At 36.2% G+C, this 15,647-nt stretch overlaps 1 protein-coding gene across 4 annotated transcripts in view; it reads left to right on the top strand.

The window, feature by feature from the left end:
• Nucleotides 1-15,647, top strand: part of AFG2A (AAA ATPase AFG2A) — a 138,967-nt gene that overhangs the window by 107,575 nt on the left and 15,745 nt on the right. For 3 of the 4 annotated variants that reach the window (XM_014059792.2, XM_014059793.2, XM_014059794.2), the window contains exon 15: nucleotides 11,594-11,758. In XM_014059792.2, the coding sequence (XP_013915267.2) occupies nucleotides 11,594-11,758 (165 nt within the window). Of the gene's footprint in view, nucleotides 1-6,561; nucleotides 6,728-11,593; nucleotides 11,759-15,647 lie in introns of those variants that run through there. The other variant, XR_001313175.2, reaches the window with a different exon arrangement.

Genomic DNA, 15,647 nt, shown 5'->3' with positions numbered 1-15,647 from the left:
TTCTTAAAAAAAAGGATTAAAAATTGGTTTCATGAAGGATTGAATTTTAGTGACAAAATTGTAAATGTTTTGCAAAAGGCTTTCAGTGCAGTCTTCCTCTACCTACTAAAGGAATGGGGTTGGGTCTTGTTGGGCCAATAGCATGAAAGTACTGCAGGTTATTAGAACCGTTTGTTTTTCTTCTGTGAAATTGCAGAAGGCATGATGCCAGATGAGAAGCATTAAAATTATTATAATTCTTTTTGAAGTTTTACCTTGAAACTTAAATTATGCTATGATGTTAATTAGCTCAGGGCTTTTTAATGATATGTTTCTATAAAATCATATGTGTTTTACCATATGTCATAATGGTATTATCTAAGATTAGAAATTTAGATTCCTGTTTCCTAGATTTTTAGATATAAGGTAATGTACCAAAATCTACTTGCAACTGTTAGGATTTCTTCTTGTTGCAAGCACTACATGAATTGACAAGAAAACACACACACACACACACACACACACACACACACACACACACACACACTTACTTTTCGTAAAGCATTATGGTTACAATTCAGATTCTTAAGTGTACCAATGGTTATACAGATTCATTTCTCACTATACATGTTGAGCAAGGAAAGTATACTTTTGTCCGTTACAATATTTGCCTGGAATTTTGGATAATTAAATGATCTGAAATGTTTATTTTGTGGATGAAAATGCTTTCATTGGATATAAAGTTCTTTGTAGAGAAGACATCCAGTTTTGACAATATTTGAATATACACTTTAAAAGGTATTTAATAATCTTATAAATATTTTTTCTGTGTAATGCATTTTTATTCAGGATTTAGTACATTTGCTATTAATATGCTTAGATTGCAGCTTTTGCTCTTTTAAATTCATAAGTAGTTGTGCCAAATCTATCAACTACTTTTTTGCTGGTAGCTATTTTTTTGCTAGTAACTTTGAAGGATGTTGACATTTTTTAAAAAAAATACCTATACAAGAACTGAATGCCGAAGAGCCGAGGTGGCGCAGTGGTTAGAGTGCAGTACTTCAGCTGACTGTTAGCTGCAGTTCAGCTGTTCAAATCTCACCGGCTCAGGGTTGACTCAGCCTTCCATCCTTCCGAGGTGGGTAAAATGAGGACCCAGATTGTTGTTGGGGGCAATATGCTGACTCTGTAAACCGCTTAGAGAGGGCTGAAAGCCCTATGAAGCGGTATATAAGTCTAACTGCTATTGCTATTGCTAATGCTACTGCTGAATGCTGTTTTTCATTAATAATCTAATGCCCTCATCCTAAAAAAGTGGCCTTTCTATCTTTTAGGATGCTAGCCATAGAGATCTCTTTTTACTTGGGGAGTAATTCTTCACATGCCTCTTAAAGATTCAACACTTTTTTGCTTTGGGTGTTCATATGACTCACCACATTAATCCACACCCATTATCTCTTCCCCTCATTACAGAATTGATACTTATGCAAAGGCAGACGAATATTGACATCCTTCCAAAGGTACCAGCAAAAAAATCTAAACTGTGTTAACCTCAGTACATCAAAATAGAGGTTTAAATCTAAAGGTGGTTAACTTTATACAAACGCATTCACGACATGAGTTTTAGGTTTCATGGGCCAAACTGTTTCTATATCATTGGATTAGATTTCTTTATGAACTCTAATAATGTATCCGTGCCTTACAGAGGCAGAATTCTTTAAACTCCACAAGCATAATTTTATTAATTCAAAGAACTTGAATGATAATGTTCCATTGTAAAAATTTGTTCTGTTTCGAGGTAAAGTTTGATTCCAATGAATGATGCAAGATTACAGTATCTAAATCTGGCAGGGAGAATAGAATAAAATAACAGTTGGAAGGGGCCTTGGAGGTCTTCTAGCCAATCCCCTGCTTAGGCAGGAAACTATATACCACTTCAGACAAATGGTTATCCAATCTCTTCTTAAAAACTTCCAGTGTTGGAGAATTCATAACCTGGAAGCAAGATGTTCCACTGATTAATTATTCTAATTGTCAGGAAATTTCTCCTTAGTTCTAAGTTGCTTCTCTTCTTGATTAGTTTCCACCCATTGCTTCTTGTCCTGCCTTCATGTGCTTTGGAGAATATCTTGCCTCCCTCTTCTTTGTTACAGCCCCTGAGATATTGGAATACTGCTATCATTTCATCTCTAATCCTTCTTTTCATCAGACTAGACATACCCAGTTCCAGCAACCGTTCTTTATATGTTTCAGCTCCAATCCCCTAATCATCTTTGTTGCTCTTCTCTGCACTCTTTCTAGAGCAGTGGTAGTCAACCTGGTCCTACTGCCCACTAGTGGGCGTTCCAGTTTTCATGGTGGGCGGTAGGAGTTTTGTCCGATACTGAAGCACTTTCCTTTTTTTCCACGTTACGTAAGTGAAACTAAATGGCACTATAGTGCGACCGCAAACAAAAGAGCCTCGCCCCAGAATAGCTCATGCATCTCCCCCCACATCACCCAGCTGTAACAGACAAGCAGAGCTGGTAGCCGACACCCCCCCCCAACCCAATCCATGATCCGTGAGAGGCATGCTCAGATTATGATACATGGCACAAGCTCTTTTGTTTGTGGTCGCACTGGTCAGTACGCCGTTAGATTTATGAGAGTGAGTATGTGCCTACAGCTTTAAACAAAATATTGTGAAATATTATGAGCACATGTCTCAAAAAAAGAAATACGCTCGTGACTATTTGCCAGAGTATCTGAAGATGGGTTTCAATGAATCTGTTGTAAATAAACCACATCCAATGTGTTTATTGTGTCATAAAACATCCAACGAGGCAATGAAGTCAAGTCGATTGCGAGAACATCTTTCTACAAAGCATCCAAATGTATGTACGTTATTTTGATGAAAACAATACTTATGAGAAGAAATGCTATTCGCAATAAATCTCATTACAGATACAAGAGGATTATCGATATTTAATATATTCTGTGAAATCATACTTTACAATAAATAATTGAATAATATTGTTGCATGTGCTACTGATTGACTTAAAATAACATAGGAACAAGAAGTTCCATCATATATCATACAGCAGTTCCGTATCCGTTTCTTTACAGTTAGTGTTTTCCCTTCTATACATTTCTATCTTGCATTCATGGTCTCCTTATTCGTTATCCATTTTTATGTACAATTCTATATTTATTTATACTTAGCTATTTATAACAAAATATTGTTTACCTATATTGTGTTTTATATTCTTACTGTCATTTATTCTCTTACATACAATTATAGGTGTACATTCACATAGTTATTCTTTTTCTTTGCCATTCTTATACTTTTGTTATTCCATTTAAAAGGTTATAGTATACAGTTTGAGTTGCTTTGTTTACCATCCTTAGCGCCTGTTGTAACACCACCTTATTTTCCCTTTCTTTTCTCCCTCCCTTCCTTCTCTACTTCCTTCCTCCTCTCCTTCCCCTTCTTTCTTCCCAAACCTCTCCCCTACTCCTACCCTCTCTCTTCCCCTTCCTGCCCTCTCTCCTTCTCTTTCTCTCCCTTCCACCCTCCTCTCCTTCTCTTTCTCTCCCTTCCACCCACCTCTCCTTACCTCTTTCTTCTTCCCTTACCTCTCCTCCACTCTTCCTCTTCCTTTCCTACTATCTCTCCTTCTCTTTCTGTCCCTTCCACCCTCTGTTTTAATGTGTTCAGGATTCAACCTTTAAAGTATTTGGCTAGCATCCCAGTCCTTGCTCCGAAATCTGTACTCAAGTGGCCAATATTAACCAGTAGTGCTCTTATTTGTGGAAGACATTTAAGTATCTAGAATATAACATGTTCATACAGTTCACTCTCTATGCTGGGCATCTTGCCTTAAAGGAGTAAACAAGGTGTTTATAAAAGAAATCAAGAGAATATGCATTATTTTGTCAATTCATCTTTCAGATGATCTTCTCAATGGTTTATTTAGAGCGATCTCTAACTTTCTGGCTGTTACAGACATTTGTTAATAATACTTAGCTTTATTCACAAGAAATGCATTACTGATAATTTTGATAATTCAGTAAATGTTCACTAACCATTGGGGAGAAACTACTTAAATCAGTGTGGGCATTCTACTCAGAATTTTTTTAAATCATAGATACTTTTTCTAAAAATAGCTATCATATTTTTCAGAGTATAAGACACACCGGAATATAAGACGCACCAAGGTTTTGAAGAGGCAAATTAAAACAAAGTAGGTAGATAGGGAGAGGGAGAGAAAGGGAGAGAAAGAGAATGAAATACAGTAGGTAGGTAGGAAGAGAAAGTAGGTAGGTAGGTAGGTAGATAAAGGGATATATACATACATACATACATACATACATACATACATACATACATACATATATATATATATATATATATATATATATATATAGAGAGAGAGAGAGAGAAATACAGTAGGTAGGTAGGGAGAGAGAGAGAGGGTGTAGGTAGATAGGTAGAGGGATAAAGAAAGAGAAATACAGTAGATAGGTTTCCTCGAAAATATGACATCTCCTGATAATAAGGCCATGCCACATTTTCTGGTGGGCAAAAATATAGGACCTTCCCCACAAATAAGACCCCTGGACAACCCCTCCACCTCCGGCCAGGCAGAGTGCCGCTCACCAACCTAGCGGTATCCCGAAGGTGCTAAGCTGCAGGAACCAGGGGGGTGGCAAAGGTGATTGTGTTGCTTGGCGCCTTCGGGATACCACTAGGTTGGTGAGCAGCGCTGTGCCCAGATGAAGAGGGAGGTTGCCAGGTGACTGCTCTTTTCCGAGCAGGCTCCCAAAGAGCCAGGCACAGCCTCGGGTGAGTGGCTGTGTTGCACTGTCGCAGCAGCGCAACACAACAGCTATGAAGTGACCACGCTCACAAGCAGCCATCCAGCATTTTTGAGGACTTTATTTACCATTAAACAACCCATGATCCATTTCGTCATCATTTCAGAGCTATTTCCTTACTTAAACAGAAAAGTATAATGAGCACTGGTAGGCAACAATGTCATTGAGAGCAGAATCTTGCTAGCTTCCCCAGTGAATCTTTAAAAACTTCCTTCCTCCCTCCCTCGCTCCCTTCCTTCCATCCTTGCTCCCTCCCTCCCTCCCTCCCCCCCTTCCACTTCTTCCTTTCCCATCCCATCCCATCCTGCAGGTAGTGGCTTCCCCTCTCCCTTACCCTTATTTTGCCTCATCTCCTTCTTCTGTTCTTCTTCCCTGTTTGTTCTTCCATTGCTTCTTCCTTCCTTCTTTCCTGGCTTCCTTCTCTTTCTTCCTCCCATTCTCAGGAGGCCGTAAGTGGTTGCTGTAATAGGAGGAGAGTGTGGGAAGGGTGAGGGAGTGTGCAAATGGTGTGAGTGCAGAGGCACTGGGAGAGAGTGCACTATTTCTCCAGTGACTTTCTTCCCGCCAACCTCCCACAAGCAAAGAAAAAAGAAAAAAAGAGGGAAGATGGAAAGGAACATCATGCCACTTTTTTCCAGGTTTCCTATTGACTTGTAAGAAGCTGCCAAAGAACATTGAAAATGGGGATCAAATGACTGCACCACCTGGCATGTGGCATGGTGGTGGCATTGAATAGCAGCAGCCCTGCAGTGCTGAAGTGGCAAAGTATTTCCCAAATTACATTCCCTTGAGAGCAAAGTGTCCCAAGCATTCTGTAGGTCAGCTCATTTGAAGCTCCTTTGTTGACAAAGTTCTGCCCTATGATCAAATGTTACAAATTATTAAACAGACACAGGACTTTTGGTAGTATACAGATGATACAAATACATTATTTGCTCTTTCCATATAAATGATGTAATTTTTCTCATTCAACATATTTCATTCCTGCAGCTATGATTTCACATATTGCTGGAGCTAGGATAATCTTTACTATCATGCTGTGGTTGATGTATTTCTTCCTTTTCCTTCTTTTTTTCCCCTCCCTTGAGGTATAGACAAGGCAGACTATGCTTTTATACTGAAATTTCAGGTGGAATGAAGTGGTTATAAAAGCATCTATCAACACATCGAGAGCTTGCCAAGCCAAGTATTTGGGTTGGAAGTCATACCTTCCCAACTGCTTGAAAACAGGAAGTATCTTTGTTAAATGGTGGTGCTTTGCTATTAGGACTAAAAGAATATTTAACAATTCTTAGCAAGTATGTGTTTTATAATTAACAATATTGGATGAGAATTCTAATATGCAGCCATACATGTACCTGTGTACTTGCATGTTGTGAATCCATTTAGCTTTTTCATTTTACTAAAATTTCAGCACTTTATATACAAGCAGTCCCTGTCAAAAGCCAGCCCAGACACATCTTATCCTTGGTGATTCTTGTAAAGCACTCAGAATCTGTCAGAAACTGCCTGCAGGATTGCAACGGCTCCTGAGTGATTAATTACCAGAAAAGTCTGGTTGCAGATTTCATTACATATAATTGTTGCTTTCTCTCAGAGGGGTTCTTTTAAAAATCCCATCTGAAAAGTGTAAAAAACAAATTCTTGGGGTTTAGTACTTCTTTGCAAGGAAACTAGATGATTCAGTTTGTTATGTAAATAAAGTTTTCTTTTTTCTTTTTACAGTTTGTTATTTAGATTCACTCCACCCAACTCAGTTCATTTGAAATACTTAAAATCATTTTTGAGAAGTCCGGAATGGATTTGTTTCAAGAATTCCAAGTTGGGATTTCTTTCTTCTGTTAATTTCTGCTTATTAAAATGAAGCAGCTTAGGATAATTAGCTAAGAAGGTACGTTGCTTTAAAAAAAGCTGAATCCGAAGTCTCTGGAAGTGTGTAGCCTTATACATTGCACTAACCACTTATATCTCCATGGTTGTTGTTTTTTTTGTTTTTTTTTGGTGCCTGTACATTTACAATTGGCACCTGCAATTTTGAAAGCTAAGGATTTATACAAGTTTTTTTAGGCTTATGGGTAGGAGCAGAGGTTTGCCCAAACTGGTAGTGGAAATCATGGATGCTGCCCCTCGGGCTGTACGGCATCCTGTACATAGATTTAGAACTGAAATACTGATAGTTTACTATAGCTGCTAAGAGAATTTAACTGGAGTAATTTATAATACACTATTTTATATGATTCATTAGAATAAAAATGTTTTTAACCTTCCCAGGATATAATATAAAACAAACAGAATATATAGGAAAACCAGTTATGATTGATTTGCATGTTTTATTCATAGACACATTAATAGGACATTTTACCTTTTAGTGATGCACTGCTATGCTTCTTTTTGAAAAAAAAGTGAAGGAATAGCAACAGATTAAATTGCATATTAGTATCTGTTTTTTAAATGGAACTCTGAGTTTTCTTAAATGTATTTAAAATAAATAAATCAATATTATTACATGTAATTTGAAGAAGCATTTTAAACTTGAAGTAAAATGTCCTGAAGATTTAAAAAAGTATGTATTAGTAACTTTTGAACACCTTTTAAATTCAAAATATGAAACAGTAAGACATTTGAAAACCTGCAATAGAAAAGTGTCAATTCTGTAAATTATAACCTCCTAGTTAGAACCAAGAAGAAAAAGAGTTGGTTAGAGAATTTGAGCACAAATGTGTATAATGATTAATATATTAGATTTGGACTGTGGGTGGTGGTGGTGAGAGTCCCATTCAACTGTCGGATTGGGTAACTTTGGCTAGTAACAAAAATGCTCAAAATACTTGACTCTATTATTATTGAAAGGATAACTTTAAGAGAGCATTTTTGTTTACTGCCTTAAATACAATAGAAGAGAGAGAGAGAGAAAGAAAAATATGAATTTTGATAGTGTTCATCAAATTGACATCCTGTTTTCATGCTTCCTGCACATTGGGCAAAAGGTTGTGTTTAGATAGATTTATGTGAATTGAGGTCTGAAGAGCACCAGGTTGAATTCAGATGCAGAAATCATTTTTATGTTACATTGAGGCAAGCCAAATACATACTTTTTAGATGTTTATCCTTCCAATGCGATGTCAGATTTTATGCATTACAGAAGAAAACTATATTTAATTTATATGTTAGGTATTCATATTCATCTCATGTAAGTTGACCTTTTTGGATTCCCTTCAAAGAAATATCCTCTCCTCCTGAATTGTCAAATCTTGTTGGAACTGCAACTCATCTGTTTCTTTTCTGCTTTATTAATCTTCTGGGTAATATCCATATAAATGTTTATGCCTTGTCTGTGCCTTACAAAGTACTGCTACTTGATATTGCAGATTCTTCCTGAACACCTGCTGTCAAATTCATCATGTCTTTTCTTGTCAGCTTCCACAATGTTTCAGGTCTTGAGCAAGTGTGATATGATTGAAATGTTGTGCAGCCTGATTCTTAAAAAAAGAATTTATATCTATTACTATTTAGAATAATTATTTCTCAACATTACCTCTTGGTCACATATGCCTAACATTCTGTCTCATCTGTAAGATCAGACTTGCTGTAATTCAGTGCTCTCATAGCAATTCCAGGGACATAATTTAGATTCAGACTATTCTTATCCATCCATGGTGCTAAGCACTATTTTGCACAAACATCTCCAGTGCAATTAGTTACTAAAAATACATTAATATCTATTTCTCTAGTGCTAATATAAACTGGTACATTTTGACAATTTAGTTTTGATAAAGGAAAATAACATTTCCAGCTTTGTCATGAAATTTCATGGCATGTAGTTTTTGGATGGGTCTCAATTGTCAGCAGGGACATTATTGACAGGAATAAAATATATTTATAGCTCTAGATTAAACAGGCCTATATAGATGATTGATGAGCTCTCGGGCAAATGTGATACTAGGACCCTTCCAACAAGATTCCATTGAAATTTAAGTGAAGAGATATAAATGAATTACTATTAAAGAGAGATTTAGGCAAGAGATTACACAGTCCAAGGAATAATGGAAAAAAAAAACTCAAAATAATCCCAACCTTGACTTTGATTAGTATATGATGGAGTAAGAAACTTGAACAGGCTTTCAATTTTCTATTATTAAATCAACAACAATAATGCAACATTCCTGGAATCCCCACAGTGTCTGTTGTTTACCTGGCCTGCCTCAAAGGGTTGGCATCAGTGTATCCCAATAAAAGAGAATACATGTAACTCATTGAACTCGAGTCCTTGGTACTCTCTGAGCTTGGTTATTTGCTTGCAGATATTTCATTACCCAGTATTATAGGTAATGCTTGTTTCCCAACTATACCATAACAACCTTTATGCTCTGCTACTGAATTGCAGGTTTTTAGAGATGCTATTGCTGCTGCTGGGTGGGGGGAATCCAAGCACACAATATACTTCTGGAGGGATATTGGATAATACCCAAGGTACTCAAGAATTCCATGCAGCATCTTGATATAACTGTGATCTGACTTAACAATGAAGTGGCAGTTATATCTTCCAGCTTGTTGAGACTTTAAGGAAACATTCTGATGGGCGTCTACACTGTTCTTGTTTAATTTCTTTATGAAAATACGTGTGCTTTTGTTTTAAAAATAACAGGACATCTCTTAGCATGCCACATAGATTTCTTTTTCCACCTGGAAGTGCTCACAATGGACTTTTTAAAGAAACTCAAGGAAGGGTGTTAACTTGATCAATTCTGTGCAGGAAGGAAGGCTTCTTCCTACTATTTTTCAGCATGACTTTCACTGACATGATCAGGCTGGGAAAAGTCTTATTGGCTGAGAGCCCAGGACAACCATGCAATATCTCTAGTCAACTGGAACACAAACTATACTGCCTAAGGGAAAAGTAGAGCATAAAAAACAATTTGGGTTACATATTGTGGCTTAAATGCATTCAGCTGAAAATATATTTAGAAAGTCTAAATCTGCATGCAAGCTATTTTTTAAAAAAATGTCAATGCAATGACAATGAAAAATAATTTTGTTGTATAAATATTAATGATTGAAAATGATCTTTGTTAGCCAATAATATATCCATGTTTTGGTGTTATTCTAAGGATAAAATAACAGTTTCTATTAGGAACATGGTATGTAATTGAATATGTAGAACTCAAAATTTAACATTCTGTGATCTGTCCAATAAATAGTAGCTTCAAAAGCCGCCTTCTGACTTGAGAGGTGTACCCTTTCTTCTCTAGAGTAATTTCCTCTATTTTTGCATCATTTGCAAAACTGATAATTATATTTCCTAACACCCAGCTTAACTTTGTTGAACCCTGTAAATATACTGGTTGACACTTTTGTCTAGGTTGCTGCAGAATCATTGATCTATACTTTAAAATTATGTTTCAACTGGTTCTTTTTCTATCAGCCAATATTTCTAATCTCTCTAGTCAAATCTCACTGGACATCTTGTCAAATATTTTGATGAGGTCTAGTACACAGTGTCCATTACTTTTCTATTGTTCATTCCTTGTAAGCAATGAATTCTTTTCTAAATGCTCAAAGAATGACTATTTAATAGTTTTGTCATTACATTTTTTGTCATTACATTGTTTACAGAGAAAACAATGCTGAACAAGTCAGGCCAGGCTACCAAAATATTTGCCAGGCTATCTCACCTTCTCTACATACTGTCTGAAGCTGAATGGAAGAACACCATCTGAAATAGAAACACCGATCAATACTATCAGTATATACAGCCAAGATATTGCAATGGACGTAGACTGAACAAACTATCTTATCACCAGTAGGGGGAAAATAATGAAAACTGAAGTAATCAAGATGATCTATAGAAAAAATATCAAGAATATGCATAAAGAACATTACTACAAATAGCTGGGCATCCTTCAAGCTAACAACATCAAGCATACTGAAGTCAAAAAGAAGTTTTGTAATGAATATATTTTCTGAGTGAAAAATATAAAGCCCAAACTGTGTGAAATACCATCAAAGCAATTAACAACTGGGCAATTCCAGTCATTCTAAGTAAACATCTGGAACAGTAGATTGGAGTCAAGCAGAACTAGAAGCCTTGTATACCAAGATCAGAAAAATGATGACAATGAACTATGCCCTTTAAGCATGCAGTAACATTTACAGACTCTATTTACCATGGAATTTGGGTAGGTTTGGAATTCACCAGCCAGCTAAAGAACCAAAAGGACATTTGAAGAATATCTAAGGACGGTGAAGAAGATGCATAGAAACTAGAGACAGAAAGACTAATTCTGGCTGCATAACACCACGCCCTAAGAATAAGAGCATACAAAGCGAGAATTTAGAAGGTAGTAACAGGCAGAAAATGCTGTCCTAGAAAAGAAGCTGAAGAAACAGTGAATTGCTTACTTACTGCAATAAGAGTGCACAAACTACCATACTGATAGTATGAGAAAGAAGCGAGGATGCATTGGAATATCTGCAAAAAATGCAATTTGCCAGGAAGTAAAAACTGGTGGACTGCAAAAATAAAAATGATAAAAATGAAGAAGCTGCAGAGCTCTAGGGCTTTATTATACAGTAGTATTCAAACAAACACCTGCCACATAACAGCCCTTGTGTATTTTATTTTGTATCATTTTGGCTTTAAGCTACATTCTATGTATTACAGAAGTATTTATTTTAAAGTGAATACTACTTTTATAAGTAGTATATAAGTATTCATTTTATTTGTTAATAAGCCTTCTTTATGACTTTGTTACTATAGGCATTGATACGACCTGGTCGATTCGACAGAATTATATATGTTCCTTTGCCTGATGAAGCCACTCGCAAAGAAATCTTTAAAATTCAGTTTTGCCATATGCCAATATCTTCTGAGGTCAGTTTGGATGAGCTTGTCATACAAACCGAAAAGTATTCGGGAGCAGAGGTAATATTTTTTTTAAATGAAAACTTGAAATTCATCACTATCTGTTGTGCTTTGTACTTTATTGTGTTCTTCCTTGTAATACAGTGAGTTAAATGGATATTTCTACATTCACAAATTGTTGTAAAATCTACTATCTCTTGATCAGCATAACCCCAGCTTTTCCCATTATCTTTAAGGAACTGCCATTTATGTGAAGGGCATTTCCATATAGCAGTTACTAAAAACATAATACAAAAATGCTGTATGTACGCAAAGCTTTGTTCTGTGAGTTCAGTGCATATGCTAGTGTCCATAGTTTTTGCATAAATTCTTCAGTGGGGAGTGAATAACTTTAATCACTTTTTCAAACATCCAAATGTGACATTTATGTTTTCAGACTGTTGCAGACCTACAACGAAGAATAATCTCCTTACAAAGAAAAAGCTAAATAAAAAGGATGGGCTAAAGAAAAAGCTTAAAAAGTTTTTAAATGTTGGTATTTTGCAAGTGTAGAATTTTTACCCTTGTTTAAACATTTCACATACAAAAAAATACCACCAGTGTTTATTTTTATATCAATGAATATATGTTTAAAACTAGAGCCTTCTGATTTAATTAATAACTATTTGGAATATTTGAATAATTGAATATTTTCAGGTTTCAAATATTTGATTTTCTTTTTTTTAAATGCAACTTGCATTATAAGATATCCAGATGTAAGTATTTTAGAAGCACATAATTTGCAACAGACAAAAATCAAGCAAGGAGAAACCTCATATATCCTGAACAAGTTTAAACAATAAATATACAAACCTTTCAGTATTTCATTGTGAAATACTGGTCTGAAAGGGATTGACCATGGAATGCTAATTCAAAGAGGTGTCTCTTAAAACCAGCCATAACTTTTTGTCAGGTTTGCACAGAAGCTATAAAAATGACAGGCTGTTTTAACAAAAATCAATGAAGTGCTGTGCTCCTGCTCACATGAAATCTGAAGTACCACTTCTGAATTGTTTTTAAAGTATGCATAGCCCTACTGCACATCTTTTTAAAAATGATAAAACTGCCAATATTATTTTATTGAAATAATTAATACTGTTTTTGATAATTTTAGTCAGATGCTTTTAAAATTAAATTTTAGGAAGATTGGTATAATAGTGCAGCTTGGTTATTATTCATGGTACACAAGAGTGAAAGTGATGCAACTTGAGTGTATATTTCAGTACATTGTTTGCATTCTCTGTCACCCATATGAATGATTACCTAACAAAGAAGATATATTAGGTATAAACTACCAGAATTGTTACTGAGAAGATAAATCAGCATTTCCAACTCAATGTATGGAAATGTATCATGTGTCCTGACTTGGAAAATATCTAGTAAGCTAAGTAAAAGCAACTAAAGCTCTAGTAAATAAAGGAATTATGGTTATTTTATAATCAACACAATTTATTTTGAGAATAATTTAGTATAATCACATTTATAGCCAGAAAATAATAAAAAAAGAATGCTTATAGAAACAAATAAAGATAAAAGAAAAATTGTAACACTTTGATTATGTTCTGATTATGTATTTGTAAATACTTAACAGAAACTTTAAACACTGTCCTATTAAGGGAAGACTATTGTTGGAAAATGCAGAAAGGGTATAGTACCCCAAAGTGTCCTGAAAGTCATTTGTACTGTTCCCAGTTGAATTAGGAATATTTAGATTTCTGCTTAATTGACTCACTTGCCTGATCCATTAAACATTTTAACATGCCATTATATAGGTTAGGTGGCACTGGACTGTATCAGGATGGGGTCAAGATTACTGTTCTGTTCTCATTAAAAGGAAAATCCATTTGCCATAACTATTTTCCAAGACAGCCCCACCCCTTAAGTCTAGCATGTTAGGAGGGGAAATCTATGCTCTTGTTTAGCTTGTGGACTGTTGTATCTCATTAGCTACTCATACAGTAAATGCTTGAGATATAATGCTATTACAAGTTATTTTGCATTTTTTTCGAATGGATGGAAGTTATTATATATCGATACACTTTCAAAGAAATTAAGGTGTTTTTACTTTCCTGAATTTTCCAGAATGAATATTTTAAAATCTATTTTCTATTCATCAATACAGTGTTTCCTTTTTTCAAATTTCATGAATGAATTTCATTTCTATCAACTACAGCTTTGATAATTAAAAATAGTAAGCCATTTGAGTGTAGTGCAAATTCAGGAAAAAATGCCTATGAACATAAAATTAAAAGCACTGCACATATCAAATACGTGTATAACTGAAATATATAGATACTTCATCTTTTAAAATAATGTTTATATGCTATCAGAATGCTTGCTGATCAATAATGTAAAGAGTGATTATTATGTGTCCTAACTCTTTTTGAATTAACACTAGAAATATGCTTGATTAAAGTAGAAGGTAAGAGAATGCCAAAAATTGACATAAAAATGTTTTCAGAAATACAGTACAGTGTGACCACCACAGTCATTTATGTGGGTGAGATGGCAGTGTATAAATTAATTAATTAAATAAATAAATAACCAATGAATAATTTTATAGATTAGCTAAAATAACTTTCTTCAACTTTGACTGTTATTATACGCCCCTCAGAGAGGGTTCGCAATTTGGGAGTCCTCCTGGATCCTCAGCTGACTTTTGAACACCATTTGTCAGCTGTGACCAGGGGGACCTTTGCCCAGGTTTGCCTGGTACACCAATTGCGACCCTACCTGGATCGGGAGGCCCTTCAGACAGTCACTCACGCCCTTGTGACCTCAAGACTGGATTATTGTAATGCGCTCTACATGGGGCTGCCCTTGAAGAGTGTTCGAAGACTCCAGCTGGTCCAGAACGCAGCCACGCGAGCGATTGTGGGTGCACCCAGGTACACCCACATTACACCTATCCTCCGCGAGCTGCACTGGTTATCCATTAGTCTCCGGATCCGCTTCAAGGCGCTGGTCGTTACCTATAAAGCCCTTCATGGCATCGGACCTGGGTACCTGAGAGACCGCCTCCTGCCGATCACCTCCCATAGACTCGATTCGATCACACAGGTTAGGTCTCCTCCGGATTCCATCTGCCAGCCAATGTCGGCTGGCGACTCCCCGGGGGAGAGCCTTCTCTGTTGCAGCGCCAGCCCTCTGGAACGATCTCCCCGTGGAGATCCGGACCCTTACTACCCTCCCGGCCTTCCGCAAAGCTGTTAAGTCCTGGCTGCTCCAGCAGGCCGGGGGGGCTCTCGAAATATCCAGCCCCCCGGAGATTGTGATTATTGTATATTTTAATGTTGTTTGTGTATTATTCCCCCTCCCTTGTTTTATTGTAAGCCGCCCGGAGTCCTTCGGGAGTGGGTGGCATTCAAATCAATAAAACTATAAACTATAAACTATAAACTGACTGTTGACTTACAAAGTGGCTCCTGAGCAGTCCCCTAAATGCAAATTTATTTACTTATTTATTTGTTTATTAAATTTATATGGTACCCATTCAGAGCTACTGGGTGGCTTACAATGAAAAGTGTCAAATTCAATTCACATAGCCAAAAGTTTTTAGATTAGAATAACAGAGTTGGAAGGGACCTTGGACGTCTTCTAGTCCAATACCCTGCTTAGGCAGGAAACCCTACACCACTTCAGACAAATGGTTATCCAATCTCTTCTTAAAAACCTCCAGTGTTGGACCATTTACAACTTCTGGAGGCAAGTCCCCTTCAGGGGAAAAGGGCAGCATATAAATATAATAAATGAAATAAATGAAATGAAAGTTGTTCCACTAATTAATTATTCTGACTGTCAGGAAATTTCTCCTTAGTTCTAGGTTGCTTCCCTCCTTGATTAATTTCCAGCCATTCTTCTTTTCCTACCCTCAGGTGCTTTGGAAAATAGCTTGACTCCCTCTTCTTTG

This window comes from Thamnophis sirtalis, unplaced genomic scaffold (assembly GCF_051295495.1).
Source record: "Thamnophis sirtalis isolate CommonGarterSnake01/CBP01778 unplaced genomic scaffold, rThaSir2_p1.2 scaffold_10, whole genome shotgun sequence".
Lineage (NCBI taxonomy): Eukaryota > Metazoa > Chordata > Lepidosauria > Squamata > Natricidae > Thamnophis > Thamnophis sirtalis.
The sequence above is the reverse complement of the archived record's forward strand: the minus strand, read 5'-3'. Positions and strand labels throughout refer to the sequence as shown.